The 15102-nt window shown below is 38.7% G+C and overlaps 2 protein-coding genes across 3 annotated transcripts; one reads left to right on the top strand and one right to left on the bottom strand.

Moving 5' to 3' along the window:
• Nucleotides 1–1563: 1563 nt before the first annotated feature.
• LOC133301551 (rRNA (cytosine-C(5))-methyltransferase NOP2C) lies at nucleotides 1564–5367 on the bottom strand. Of its 2 annotated transcripts, none has more exons than XM_061501196.1 (9): nucleotides 5089–5367; nucleotides 4844–4988; nucleotides 4406–4496; nucleotides 3941–4138; nucleotides 3584–3813; nucleotides 3362–3493; nucleotides 2787–2854; nucleotides 2604–2665; nucleotides 1564–1862 (listed from the first exon to the last, which is right to left on the bottom strand). In XM_061501196.1, exons 1-9 carry the CDS (start codon nucleotides 5199–5201, stop codon nucleotides 1729–1731), a joined length of 1173 nt encoding a protein of 390 aa, XP_061357180.1. In that variant the 5' UTR covers nucleotides 5202–5367; the 3' UTR covers nucleotides 1564–1728. The 2 variants fall into 2 exon arrangements, with proteins under 2 accessions (XP_061357180.1, XP_061357179.1); XM_061501195.1 differs by having other exon boundaries at nucleotides 3950–4138.
• A 7054-nt stretch (nucleotides 5368–12421) lies between these two features.
• On the top strand, nucleotides 12422–13312 carry LOC133301543 (uncharacterized). Its single transcript, XM_061501188.1, has one exon. The coding sequence runs from the start codon at nucleotides 12422–12424 to the stop codon at nucleotides 13310–13312; it is 891 nt and encodes a 296-aa protein (XP_061357172.1).
• The last annotated feature ends 1790 nt before the right edge of the window (nucleotides 13313–15102 follow it).

The raw sequence follows: 15102 nt of genomic DNA, 5'->3' as shown, positions 1-15102 counted from the left end.
CTATGCCCCTGTGATTTTTTTGTATCACATATGTCTCTGTGCTTTGTAAAATATAAAAAACCACAGGGGCATATGTAATAAAAAGCATACCCTTTTGCAAACCATAGGGGCATATGTGACAAAAAAAACCACAAGGGCATAAGTGATTCTGGAGGAAACCACAGGGGCATTGGTGAACTTTTTCCTATTAATTAATGAGGTACTTCGGTTAGCTATTTTATTGCAATTGCATACCGGCAATGTTTTATTAATTGATTAATAAGCAAATTGGTAACGATAATGACTTTATAATTGAAAAGAAAAAGTTATTCCGCATTTTTAATTAAGCGCAGCTTAATACGATAGTATGATAACATTACCGGATATATACGGGGTGTTACAAGAAACAATACACTATATATACATATATATATATATATTATATATATATATATATATATATATATATATATATATTTCTCTTTTTTCTGTTATCAATGTAGATAAGTTATCTACATTAAGTCAAAAACAACGTCGTTTTCGGACCGAAATCAAGGAATTTTTGTAATTATAATTTATTTCAGAGTTATAATAGTCTTTCTCATTATAATTTTTCAACACAAAACGACGTCGTTTTGAGAGTGAATGTAGATAACTTATATAGTAGAAACATTAAATCCATATATATATATATATATATATATATATATATATATATATATATATATATATATATATGGTAAAATTATTTCCGCAGCCGCTTTATGTATATATAGGGGTTTACATTTCTGCAGCTGTTGTTCGTACAGCAGCCAAATACTTGTCATATATATATGCGAAAGCATTAAATGTGGAGAATCATAACCATACAAAAGATGGTACACATAAATTAGTGATTAAGATTAAGTATAAATTACTTATTCTTCTACCAATGTAAATTTATCCTATATATGAGATTAATATTTCTTATGTTGTAAGGGATAATTTTATATCCTATACACATAAAAATATATAGAGCCAATGTTTTATTTTTCTCTCTTTTCTTTTCATATAATCTCACATGGATCCTAAACACTTTTATATATATGTAAGATAATTTTATCTCATGTAACATGAGAGATATTAAACCCTATATATATATATATATATATATATATATATATATATATATATGATCCCATAACCGTTGAATGCACGAAAACCAACGATTAAGATTTGTATAGAACTTATTATTGATATATTAATACATAATTATCTGTGTTGGAACAGTAGCCAACACCAAAACGAGAAGCTGAATATCAAATTCTAAATAAAGACCCGAAGAGAAGAGGAGCGCGAGGCGGAAGGACTTTACTGTATAATCTAAACATGTTAATAATCTTTAAAAAGATGTTTATAAAATAAACAAGTTTATAATAAATATTTTATTTTATAAAATCTATTTAATATATTTTGACTGTTAGTTATTTTTAAAATTAAAATAAGTCAATTTAAATAAGTAACAAGTATTTCTAATTAAAAAAAATTATGCGAAATTGAAAATAACACATGCAAAATTACTTGTATCTAGAATTATATGCTGTCAAAAAAAATTCATGTATCCCGATAATTTAAATTCATTTGAGTTAATTGGCTACATAATAATAATAATAAAATTATCTATTATGAAACTTTCTAATATATTTGGAGTATATCTAAAACTATTTGGCAATTCAAAAGAATATTTTCTCTGAGGATGGAACAAGAAGATCAAATGACTACTTTTGTGAACTTCGCTACAAAGAGTCCACTAGTTTGTGATGTTAACGGGTCAAATCGCCATGTTTTTTGTATGCGACCACCTTTGCATGGCCAAGTTCTGGCAGCATCTATCTCCGTCAATTCTGCAGAGTGAAATAAGAGTTGCAAAATCATTAAGAGGAACAGACACCTCAAGGACACGTATGTCATGATAACTCAATTGCAAGACATGAAGCAAATACCATGTATATGTGATCCAAGGACTACTACTAAAAACTATGCCCGTTCAACTCATTATGCAAGTTAAATTATACGATATTAGCCTGTTACTATCCTACATGACAAACTTTTGCATGTTACTAGTGTCCCCAAAGAAAAAATATAAAGAAAAAAGAAAGAAAGAAAGACAGAAAGAGCAAGAGTGACCATGAAAGGTCAACTAGTTAAAGTTGGTAAGTTTTTTTTGAATATTTCGATTACTCGACTAATCCAATTTGAGTCGGGTAGAACCACATAGATGACAAAACTCTCCCTACCAAGTTTAAACATAGCTGCGTTCCCAAGGACTCAAACTTCTTTTGTTAAAGTTGGTAATTTTGTAATCTGAGACAATTTCCCATTAGACCACAACTTTTTTCCCACCACAAAGAAAGAGGGTTGGATAAATACGGTTAAAAGATTTGAGGATTGAAGCATTAGCCATCTAAGAATGCGGACCTTTACAAGGGAAGCACATAACATTTGATAAGAAACAAGCACAGTAAAACTGCTACTCATATTACTAAAATGAATAACAATAAATATAAAACATGGACCGACAGAAATAGTTGATGCTTCAGGCATAATTTTCACACAGGAAAAAAATTAAAGCATGAAACTCCTACCAGCAGTTACATTTTCCTTCAAGAACTCATCCACCACGTCTTCATTCTGGGCAACAGTTAAGCTAATCAACAAAAAAAGGTATTTGTCAGAATAAAATTACAAGATATAAATGATAGTGTGTTTGTGTGTGTGCACTTTGACTGCATTCTAAAAGAGCCATAAAATTAAAAATTAAAAGGTACCTGCAAGTGCTGTAGACGAGTGACCCTCCAACTTTTAGTAGTCTGAAACCGTTGGTGAGAAGATTCAGCTGTAGCGATATATAAAAGGTATAGGGTTAAGAAAAGGTGATATTTAAGATTACTGCCATGCATTAACTATGCTGAAAATGACCATAGGAACAGTCTCCAATATCTTGTTCAGAAATCTCAAAGTTCTATTTTTCTTTCTAAGTATAAATAAGGCCAAAACATTTAACTACTTAATCACTTAAGCACTCCAATCTTCAAACATGTTTTAGGCAATGCACTTCGTGCAAATTCCAAAGGGTGACTCAGTTCACCATTGATAGGTCATTACCCTTTATAAGGTTTTCTATCCAAAAGGAAAAAACATACAAAATTCATTGTTTGACACCAACACAATCAACAAGCGTGCCGTATCTCATCCATCACCAATCTGTGCTAATCCTTCTCGGATGGAGTTTTGTGTCAGATTATGTGTGTTGAGAGACAAGAAATGACGATAATAATTCCAGCTAAATGTTCTATGGTGGAGAATATGTATTTATGGACAAATAGAATAACGAGTCATTTGCCTGAAGAGCATGTAAGTTATCAGTCCTCTCGGCATCTAGTACACGACGCTGAAGAGTTCTCCAGCCCCAATGTTCAAACTTTTGAATATGTTTAACTGAACCATCATGAGTGCATTCTGCATCCACAAGGACCTGCTTGAAATCCCAACAAATAATCAATTTTGCAGGGTAGAAGAAAGCAAAGAACTATGCTAAATAAATTTAAAGGAAAGTATTAGTTACCTTGTCATAGCCATGACTAGCAATCTCATTGTCAGATACAGTCTTATATAATTCTCCTTTAGTAAGACCAACAACTCCAGAATGTTGTCCATAATATATGAGTTCAGGAGGCTGAGACCTAGACACCAATTGTGGAGTACCACTTTTTTTTGCCCTTTTCCTCTCTTTCCATGGTCTTCTAGACGACCACTCCTTGAACACATCCAATCTTTCTTCCGATTCAGACTGACCTGTTTGAAACTTGATAGAACGAAAAGATTTTAAAAACAGGTAATAATTATTAATAAATATGATATTAAATTGGCAGTATTGCATTCCAAAGTTGACCATGTCTATCATAACTTAAACTTCAATTACATGACTTACAGTCAGAACAAAATCCCCCAGGAATAACAGAAAATGTTGTTCCATCAGCAACAAAAAGCCGACATCGATCACCCAGTGTATATTTCTGCAGCATTGTTCTACATGCTGCCAAACGATGCCTTGCAACATCTACTCCAGTTACAGAGCCCGAATCATCAAGAAGGTCAAGTATCATACAAAGTTTAGCACCTGAAATTTAAATTTGAATGAAGACCATTATAATCATGACTCTAGCAAATTGGAAAATTACGAAGTTTCTCTTTCAACTAAAAACAACACACACACAAACATACATATATATATATATATATAGAATCATCACTGGAACTTGGAACTTAACAATTTTATACATGTTCTCCCTGAAATAAATCAATCTTAGTCTATATATATATATATATTGACATTAGTTATAGGAGGACAAAGTATATAAGAATAATTGAGTAAAGAAATATCTACCAGGAGCAGCACATAGGTCCAGGACATGATCCCCTGGTGATATATTTAAAGCCATAACAGCAGCTCCGGAAGATGCATCAATTCCATATATCTGATACAACACGAACAATCATAAAGAATGACATCAAAAAAATTCCAAAACTAGCTAAGCTTGAAATTAGCTACACAACAAGTTAACTAACAACAAGGGAAATACAAAAGGTATTTCCATTCCAATACAAATAAAACGATATTCATCCTCAGAAAAATTATTAGATCAATTTGGTCCTCAAATCATATTATTTGAAATCAAAGTATCCCAAAATTTATTAAAACCAAATTGATGTCATGCAATGACCAAAAAAAAAAAATCATTGCTTCGGTAATTATTCGTAGTACCAAATTAATATTTCCAAAATTTATGGATGACTAAATTGGGGTGTCGTTGTTCACTCTCACCTTCCCTTCTTGGTATGCCCTAGAGCCAGCAATTTGAATATTTGGTGGAAGAGAGTAAAACCCTGGCAGCCATTCCAGTTTTTCGAGTTTGCATTTCATCTCAGCTTCAACCTCTTCAATACAAGTTTCGCAACCAGGTTTCAACCTTTACAAATTCAAAACCAAGAAGTTAGGAGGTGAAAGAAGATGAAACCTAGAGATAAAAAAATAAAAAAAATAAAAAAAATAAAAAAAATTCGAAATACCGAATGAATCGTGGGATGGAATCAATTGCAGTATAAATCGATGGGTCGAGCCCATTGGACTCCAGAAAGTGGACGAAAGCGTCTGGTAGTGGCAGCTTTGAAACGTATTCCATGAAAGCTCAATTAGGTTCTGCAGTGAGAAGAAGAAGAGCAACGCTTTTTCGTTTTGTCGTCGAGGGAGGGATCAGAGAGTAAACGACACCAACACTGATTTGTATCAGTAATGTGACGATTCATGGAAATGTTATATTACAAATAGTAAACGACTATGGCGAAGCAACATTTTTATCGTTTTAAAGATGAAATGTTGCTGTACTGTAATTGCTTGAGTTTAAATATATCGTCTCAAGTCAAATTTATGTTAATAGTGAAAATATTTGATACTCAACATAATAGTCAAAGATATCTGAAGAACCTATAAAGATTTGATATTTGATTAATTAGATAAATAAGAAATATAAATACATAATTAATTATATTTTATAAAGATATCTAAGAAGATTTTGTTAGGAAATAGGATTCCATCGGACAGAACAATAACAACAAATAAAGGAAATTGAAAGTAATAAATGGACACAGATATTTTACATGAGAAAACCCTCAAAGTAACTGAGGTAAAAAATCCACCGGCAAGAGTAGAAAAATTTCACTATGGAAACTCCAAAATTACAACCTCCCTTTTATCACAAGGAGAGAACAATTTTTATCTCTCTCTTGAACTAGGAATACTCCTCACAAAATACAGTCAATATAATATTATAACAAATAATATTATATTAATAAGAAGAAGAAAAAGAAAAGGTGTAAAGTATAAGGAAGTGGTGGGCATTATTATATAGCCTTCACCTCCTTTAACAATGCAAGAACCCACTGATGTGGGTCTTGCTTCTAACAATCTCCCACTTGGAGATATGAGTGAGAATCAATCAATCTCCACACACTTCTTTCAATCTTGTCATGTCCATGTTATCTACGTCTCTGCCAGGCAATATGAAGATCTGCACCATATGTACTTGTCAATGTTGATTGGTTTTGTCAGCGCATCTGCTATGTTCTCCTTTGTGTGAATTTTCTGTACATCCACGCTTCCATCTTCTACCACTTCACGAACAAAATGATATTGAACTCCTATGTGCTTTGTCCTGAAATGAAAGGCTGGATTCCTTGCAATGTGCAAGGCGCTCTGACTATCACAATACAAAATAGTGTTATTTTGTTTGTGCCCAAGCTCCTCCATGAATTTTCTTATCCAGATTGCTTCTTTGCAAGCTTGAGTTATTGCCATATACTCAGCTTCTGTCGTAGAAAGTGCCACGACGGATTGTAGTTTGGAAACCCAACTAACAGCTCCTCCTGCAACTGTAAACACATAGCCCGTGGTAGATTTTCTTTTCTCTAAATCTCCTGCAAAATCAGAATCAACATACCCTCTGACAATATATTCAGATCCTCCATAACATAGACTAACATCTGAGGTTCCTTTGATATATCTCAGGATCCTCTTAACAACATTCCAGTGCTCCTGCCCATAATTTGCCATGAATCGACTAACCACTCCCACTGCATGCGCAATTTCTGGTCTTGTACAGATCATAGCAAACATTAAACCCCCTACTGCTGATGCATACGGTACTCGAGACATCTCATTCCTCTCTGCTTCACTGCTAGGACTCATACTTGAGGATAATTTGAAATTAATAGGAAGAGGGGTAGAAATTGGCTTACAATCTTGCATGTTGAAGCACCGCAAGATCTTCTTCAAATAATTCTTCTGTGATAGCCAAATCTTCATATTATTTATGTCTCGGTGAATTTGCATCCCTAGAATCTTGTTTGTTGGTCCCAAGTCCTTCATTCCAAACTCCCTAACCAACTGAGCCTTAATTCTTGAATTAGATCTTTGTTGGGGCCTGTTACCAACATATCATCAACATATAACAACAAGATAATGAAATCATTCCCAAACCTCTTGAAATAAGCACAAGGGTCTGAACTGAGTCTGTTATATTCAAGGCTCAATATAAAGGAATCAAATCTCTTATACCAAAACCTCAGCGCCTGTTTGAGACCGTACAAAGATTTGTTCAACCTGCAAACCAAGTTCTCTTTATCTGGTTCTTCAAAACCTTCTAGTTGGAGCATATAAATTTCTTTTTCAAGATCTCCATGAAGAAATACAGTCTTTACATCTAACTGCTCTAAATATAACTTGAATATCGCACAATAGCTAGTACAATACGAATTGTAGTGAGACGAACCATAGGTGAAAGTATTTCAGTAAAGTCAATACCTTCTTTCTGAGAGTAACCTTTCACCACCAATCTTGCACGATACCGCTGCACCTGATCATCATTGTTTCATTTGATCTTGTATACCCATTTGTTTCGAATGGGTTTTCTTCCTTACGGTAATGGCACAAGTTCCCAAGTCCTATTCTTATGAAGGGCTTCAATTTCTTCATGCATTGTTGTCATCCACAATGATGCATCTGAGCTAGTTAATGCTTCTCGGAACGTTGATGGCTCTCCATCTTCTAATAGAAGACAGTATGCAACATTGCCCTCCATAATATAGTCAGACTGCCAGGTTGGTGTTTTCTTCTCACGAGCTGACCGTCGAACTTCTGCAGTTTCAGACTCAACTGGTTCTTGCTCCTCGTGTTCTATGGTTACTTTAGAAGAATCTGGTTGTCTAGATTCGTCTTCCACCTGAATCGTCAATTTTTCCAGATTGTTAGCTAAAGTGCTACTTACATTTTTCTCCTGCAGCTTATCTTCTGCAAATAGTACATCTCTGCTGATGACGACACTGCTGGCAGTAGGATCCCACAGCTGATACCCTTTAACTCATTAGCATACCCTAAGAATCTGCACTTCCTGGATTTTGGATCCAGCTTTGTGACTTCTTGGGTGTTGTACATCACGAACACAGGACTCCCAAATGTGTGTAGGTGTGAATAATCAACTGGCTTACTAGTCCACATCTCCATCAGTGTTTTCAGATCGATCGTCGTTGATGGTGAGCGATTAATCACATACCAGGCAGTGTTGACTGCTTCGGCCCAAAATGACTTCGCCATACTAGCAGTCCTCAACATAGCTCTAGTTCTTTCGAGTAGAGTTCTATTCATTCGCTCTTCCACTCCATTCTGTTGCGGAGTGTATGCCACCGTGAGTTTCCTTCTGATGCCTTCCTGATTACAAAAGACATTAAATTCATCACCTGTAAATTCTCCACCATTGTATGTCCTGAGACACTTGATCTTCTTCTCTGTCTCCACTTCTATCTACGCTTTGAATGTCTTGAAGGCTGAAAATACATATGCCTTCCTCTTGATTGGGTACACCCAACATCTCCTAGAATAATCATTAATAAAAGATACAAAGTACTTTGCTCCTCCCAAGGACATAACTGGTGCTTGCCATACATCAGAGTGAATCAATTCCAGAATATTTTTACTTCTAGAATTAGATGCAGTGAACTTCAATCTATGTTGCTTACTTGTAACACAATGCTCACAGAATGGTAAAGTTACCTTTGTAAGACCAGGGAGTAGTTTCTGTTCAGCCAGAATTTTCAACCCTTGTTCTAACATGTGGCCCAATTTGCGATGCCACATCTTTGTTATATCATCCTCAGAATTGGTTGATGCAACAGATGTTTCTGCCTCCAGACGCGTCTCTCCCATAAGCCTGTACAAGTTTGCTGCAACCTTCCCAGCTTTCATTACTACAAGCGCATCTTTGATGATCTTCATCACCCCGTTTTGAATATGGATTTTACAATCATTTTCATCAAATTGCCCTAAAGACAATAAGTTTTTCTTCAAGCCCTTCACATGCCGCACATTTTGGATTGTGCAAATCACCCATCATACATCTTCACCTTGATGGTGCCAACTCCAGCAATCTGCAAGGTATGATCATTTCTCATGTACACAAACCCTCCAGAGATAGGTTTATATGAATGAAACCAATCTCTCTGAGAAGTCATATGCCATGTTGCTCCTGAATCCATTATTCATGCATCAGCGAGCTCCAATCTATCCTTAGATACCGTTGCTGCTTCACTGTATAGAACATTTGCATTGGCAACACATCCTTGATAAGTTCATGCTTCTGAAGTCTTGTCTCCACCACTCCTTAGTCGAATCTCATTTTTATAGTGTCCTTTCTTGCCACAGTTGTAACACTTGACAAATTTCTTACTTCTAGAATTTGACCTTCCTTTTCCATGACTCCCACTGGAACCACGTTCCATTGACCGTCCTCCCGTCATCGTCAAGGCCTCCGCTTGATGCGAACTTGCCAGCCTTTCTTCTTTGCTTATCCGCTGTCTTTCTTCTTCAAGAACTGCGGCGGCAACACTGTCAAACACCAGGGATTCAGTGTTATTAGTGATGTTGATGATGAGTTGGTCATATGAATCTGGTAGACTCTGGAGTAGAATCTCAGCATGCTCAGCTACCTCAATATTATGTCCTAATGATGTTAGTTGAGAACATAGAGAGGTCAGAGTATTGATGTGCTCTGTTACTGAAGTGGATTCAGACATCCGAAGGGTGTAAATCTTCCTCTTCAGAAATATTTTGTTGTGAAGCGACTTGGACGAGTATAGTTTTATGAGGTGATCCCATATCTCCTTGGATGTTTTCTTTTCCTCTATCCTGGATAATATATCATCCGAAAGAGACAGGTGCAAATCAGAAACGGCCAGATCATCAATTTTCTTCCACTTGTCATCTGTGATTTTTGGTGGCCGAGCACTGATGGCCTCCACACATCTGTCTTTGTTCAAAAGTGCCTTCATCTTCAATTTCCACAACGTGAACTTTGTCCCGTCAAATTTGCCAATATCAACCTTTGTTGTCATGGTTCTATCACGAACTACTTTTTCTGCAAAATAGCTCCCAGTGCTTCACTTTGGTCTCCTTCAACCAGTATTTTGGATAGTTTCCAGGAAAGATTGGAGGGGTCACTAGTGGTCCCACTTAATATCCAATCTCCTTAGACTGTTTCATCTTTGTGACAAAATTTTCCACACGCACCTAATCACCCAAAATACCTTTTCAGAGGAATGCTCCGATTGCGAACAGTAACTGTATACAATAATAGTCTCTATATAACACCTGCAACACCTCTATAAATTAATACTGATATCAACTCAACAGCTCCCCAAGGATAATTCTTTTTTGATGTGACAGATCAGTCTAAGCTGCAGTCACAGAGCATACTAAGAAAACCTCAGCTCTGATACCACTGTTAGGAAATAGGATTCCATCGGACAGAACAATAACAACAAATAAAGGAAATTGAAAGTAATAAATGGACAGAGATATTTTACGTGGGAAAACCCTCAAAGTAACTGAGGTAAAAAACCTACGGGCAAGAGTAGAAAAATTTCACTATGGGAACTCCAAAATTACAACCTCCCTTTTATCCCAAGGAGAGAACAATTTTTATTTCTCTTTTGAACTAGGAATACTCCTCACAAAATATACTCAATATAATATTATAACTGTTATGGATCCGTATAATGGGCCCATTAAGTAGAAGACCCAACAAGGGGCAATCCAAGATATGGATTGATGCTAATAAAGGATAGATATCCATTAAGGATACTAATTCTAATACGCAGCATAGCTATCAGGACTGGACCCTCACCAGAGGAACCAAAGGACCATCCACACTACCTACAGGTAACCTCTATAAATACAAAGGTAAACCCTAAAGATACGTACGCTCTCTCTCTCTCTCTCTTACGGTTATGCTGTCACTGTGCGCACATACACCACATTGGCTAACACCGTTATAGTATTTTGTGCACAGTGATCTGCTTGACTCAAAGGTATCTCCTTCATAGATACCTTGGAGAGGGAACTAGATCCAATATCAACATACTAGCCTATTGGGCTAGACATCTCTGTCTCAAGGACAGAACATTGGCGCCGTCTGTGGGAAATTCATCTCTGAATTTGAAGTTCCCACCAATCTGATAAGGGATGGCAATCCAGACGAGGAGCAGTAGTCAGCAGCCACCCCCAAACCAGAATCAACCGTTGGATCCAGTCCCGGAGAAGGTAAACCAGCCTCAAAACCAGATCGGAGACAACGTGGATTACGATCACGTCCAGGTCGAGGACGACGTCTCAGACACCGCATCTACTCTAGCGCGTCGAGGTAGAGGGGTGGAGATGAACGTGGCTCCAATCAGAAACAACCCTTCCCAGCATCCAGGAGATCTTGCTGCGCGTATTGCCCAATCGGCTGATCCGGATACTCGGTTGGCCAATAATGCATTCGCCGCAATCATGGAACGAATTACAGAACTGGAGACCCGCAATAACTTGCAACGGCAGCAAGATTTCAGGGCTATACGGGAGGAGAATAACAGGGGGATGCAAAACCTGGAGCTGCACTTAACGCGGCTGGCTAGACCAGGAACAGCCGACGTGGAAGGCCAACCTGCCAATGGCCGAGAAGGAGCTCAGAACGTAATTCAGCCAAACCAGGTTCCTCATGCAGAAAATCATGAAAGACCCAACCCCGTGAATGCTGTGAACCAGAACCAGGGAAACCAGGCTGCTAATGACCAAAATGCTCAAAACCATCAGACGCAAGCTGACGGTCAGGAGGACCGAGTTAGAACTCATCATGCGCAGAATGCTCAAGATATCTGAGGTCGGGTAGAACCCGGCGGGTATAGGAGGAAGTACAGCAGGGGCAGTACAACAATAGCCCCTTTACTGGTGAAATACTAAACGCTGTCTTCCCGGAGGATTTTGATTCGGCATGTCTGCCAAAGTATGACAGGAGCCAGGATCCACAAGTGCATATAGATGCTTTCGACACGGATATGTACATTCGACGAATTGATGAACCTCTTATATCCCGAATATTTGCTATAACCCTAACTGGGGAAGCACAGGCATGGTTTTCAACCGTTCCTGCTAATTCCATCGGATCCTGCGAGGAATTCGGATAGAAGTTCCTCCTGAACTTTGCAACAAGTAAGAAGCATCTGAAGTCCGAGTTCGCTCTCAGAAAGATACGACAGCAACCCGGAGAAACCCTCCAGAAATACCTTAACCGGTTCAAGGACGCTGCATTGCAGGTCCCAGGGTTGCAAGAGAATGTCCATGTACAACTCATTGTGGCGAGTTTGGATGGTGCATCCAGGCTTGCCAAGTCGGTCTATAAGGACCCAGTGAGGACGCTGGAGGAATTCAGAACTCGTTCGAAGAAAGGATAAGCCCAAGAAGGAGGAGGCCAGCCCCAAAGGGAAAGAACAAATTGACAGTAAGAATAAAGATCTTCGCCCAAGAATCCCAGACATGAGGGATCGGGTTGGGAGATATGATAAATACACACCTCTTAATGCTTCGCGTTCTCAAATCTGGAGAGAAGTAGCCATGACGGAGATGAAGAAGGTGGACAGACCCCGGCCCATATTTGACACAGGAGGTTTGGATAAGTCCAAATATTGTGCTTTCCATGATGGACCGGGACATACAACTGACCAATGTTGGGATCTCCGAGATGCTGTGGAGAAATTTGTAAGAGATGGACGGTTTCGTCAATACGTGATGAAAACCCAAGGGTCCAAAATCAACAAAAGAAAGGCGGGAAATAGAAAGAGAAGTAGAAGCCCGGTTCCTAAAAAGAAGAATAAGGATGAACGAGATCGCAAAGGTGATCCCAACTTTGACGAGTTCCCAGAAGCGGAATTTGATTGCAATGTAATCAGTGGAGCCCTTGGAGGAGGTGGAGACACCATAAGTGCAAGACGAAAGTACTTGAAGGAGGTCCTTTCAATTCGGGATCGCCCCATATTCAAGGAGGATTCAAGCAAGCCAGATCCCCCTTTGCTTTATTTCACAAAGGAGGACATGCATGGCGTGTTACCCGGGCATGTTAACAGACTTGTTATAGCAGGTACTCTGGTAAACTGCCGGGTTAAGAAAATTTTTGTTGATGTAGGGAGTAGTGCCGACATCATCCTATGGGACGCTTTCAAAAAGATGAACCTTGATGAGGAGAACCTCAAACCTTGCAAAACTACTTTGATAGCCTTTAATGAGAAACATACGCCCCCTAAAGGCTATGTAGATCTCAGGTTGACCTTGGGAACCAAAGAAGCGTTCAAATCAGAACGGGTAAGGTTCATAGTGGCCGATTTCCCATCAGAATATAATATAATTCTTGGCAGGCCAACTATACACTAGTGGGACATGCTGGTTTCCACGAAACAGCAAAAGATAAAGATGCTAAGCAGTAAAGGCGAAATAATTACTGTTTGTGGAGATCAAAAAGTGTCTAGGGGATGCTACTTCGACACTGTCAAGGAAAATGAGGATGGGCATACAGGTCCATCTTGAGTTCATGCAAGGGACAAGCAAGGAAAGAACATAATCCAGCACCATCCCAACAAGCCCGTCAGTGTAGTGGAACTCGATATGAGAGAAGAAGTAGTGTCGAGGCTAGAACCAGACGGCGAGCTAGAAAACCTAGCACTCAGGCAAGACCCTGACCAGTTTACCCGGATTGGTAAGGCCATAGACCCCCAAAGTAAGCAAATATTGGCCGACTTTCTTCAAAGCAACACATATGTATTTGCATGGAAGTCGTCAAAGATCCCTGGCATCGACCCTGCCTTTTGCTGTCACAAATTGGCAGCTTATCCAGGATCCACGCCAGTTTTCCAGAAGAAAAGGAAACTGGGACCAGAAAGAAAGCAAGTTCTACAAGAGCACGTCAAAGAGCTCTTGGATGCCGGGTTTATTTGTGAGATACAGTATACAACGTGGCTTGCCAATATGGTGATGGTGAAAAAGCTAAATGGGAAATGGAGAATCTGTACTGATTACACAGACTTAAACAAGGCCTGCCTAAAGGATGCTTATCCTATGCCTAACATAAACCAGCTAGTAGATAACTCGACTGGATTTCGTCTGTTGTCCTTTATGGATGCTTATTCGGGATACAACCAGATCCCAATGTACCCGGCGGATCAAGAAAAAACGGCCTTCAATGCTGAAAAGGCCAACTATTGCTACAATGTGATGCCATTTGGACTCAAAAATTCAGGGGCAACCTATCAGCGGATGATGAATAAAGTCTTCGAAGATCAGCTGGACAAAGACATAGAAGTATACATTGACGATATGATCGTAAAGTCATTTGATATGATGAATCATGTCCAGGATCTCGAACAAACATTTTAAAAGCTCAGGAAGTACCACATCCGCCTCAACCCGGTAAAGTGCGTGTTTGGGGTTGCAAGAGGGAAATTTTTGGGATTCATGCTAACCCATAGAGGAATAGAAGCGAACCCTGACAAATACAAGGCAGTACTTGATATGAAAGCACCCCAAAGAAAAAAGGAAGTCCAACAGCTAACCGGTCGATTAGCTGCGTTAACCAGGTTTCTTCCGAAGTCTGCTGAAAATGCCCTCCCGTTATTTAAACTTTTAAAGAAGGAAGCAACTGACGGATGGAACCCGGCGTGTGAAGCCGCGTTTGAGAAAGTCAAGAAATGTTTAGTAACTCCACCAATCCTCTCGAAGCCAAACCCAGGAGATATTCTGATCCTGTATATGGAAGTAGGGGAAGAAGCGATAAGTGCTGTACTGATCAAGGAAACTAACGACGGCCAAGAGCCGATTTACTTTGTCAGTAGAGCTTTACAAGGCGCAGAAGTCAGATATCAAAAGCTAGAGAAAATGGATTTTGCTTTGCTGGTCACGGCCAGAAGATTGTGGCCATACTTTCAGGGTCATCAAATAGTCGTCAGGACTAATCAGCCTATCCGGCAGGTGTTGCACAAGCTAGACCTGGCGGGAAGAATGACTAACTAGGCAATTGAGCTCAGCGAATACGACATAGCTTATGAAAGACGGAAAGCAATCAAGTCACAAGCTCTGGCCGACTTCATAATGGAATTAACGTCGATAAATTCGGAAAATGAGGAATCCGGCAGTGCATGGAAGGTCTACGTAGATGGATCCTCCAACAA

Source organism: Gastrolobium bilobum, unplaced genomic scaffold, assembly GCF_033153095.1.
Source record: "Gastrolobium bilobum isolate Gb01-03AN ecotype WA unplaced genomic scaffold, APGP_CSIRO_Gbil_v1 utg51140, whole genome shotgun sequence".
Lineage (NCBI taxonomy): Eukaryota > Viridiplantae > Streptophyta > Magnoliopsida > Fabales > Fabaceae > Gastrolobium > Gastrolobium bilobum.
This window is presented reverse-complemented; position numbering and strand designations above follow the sequence as displayed.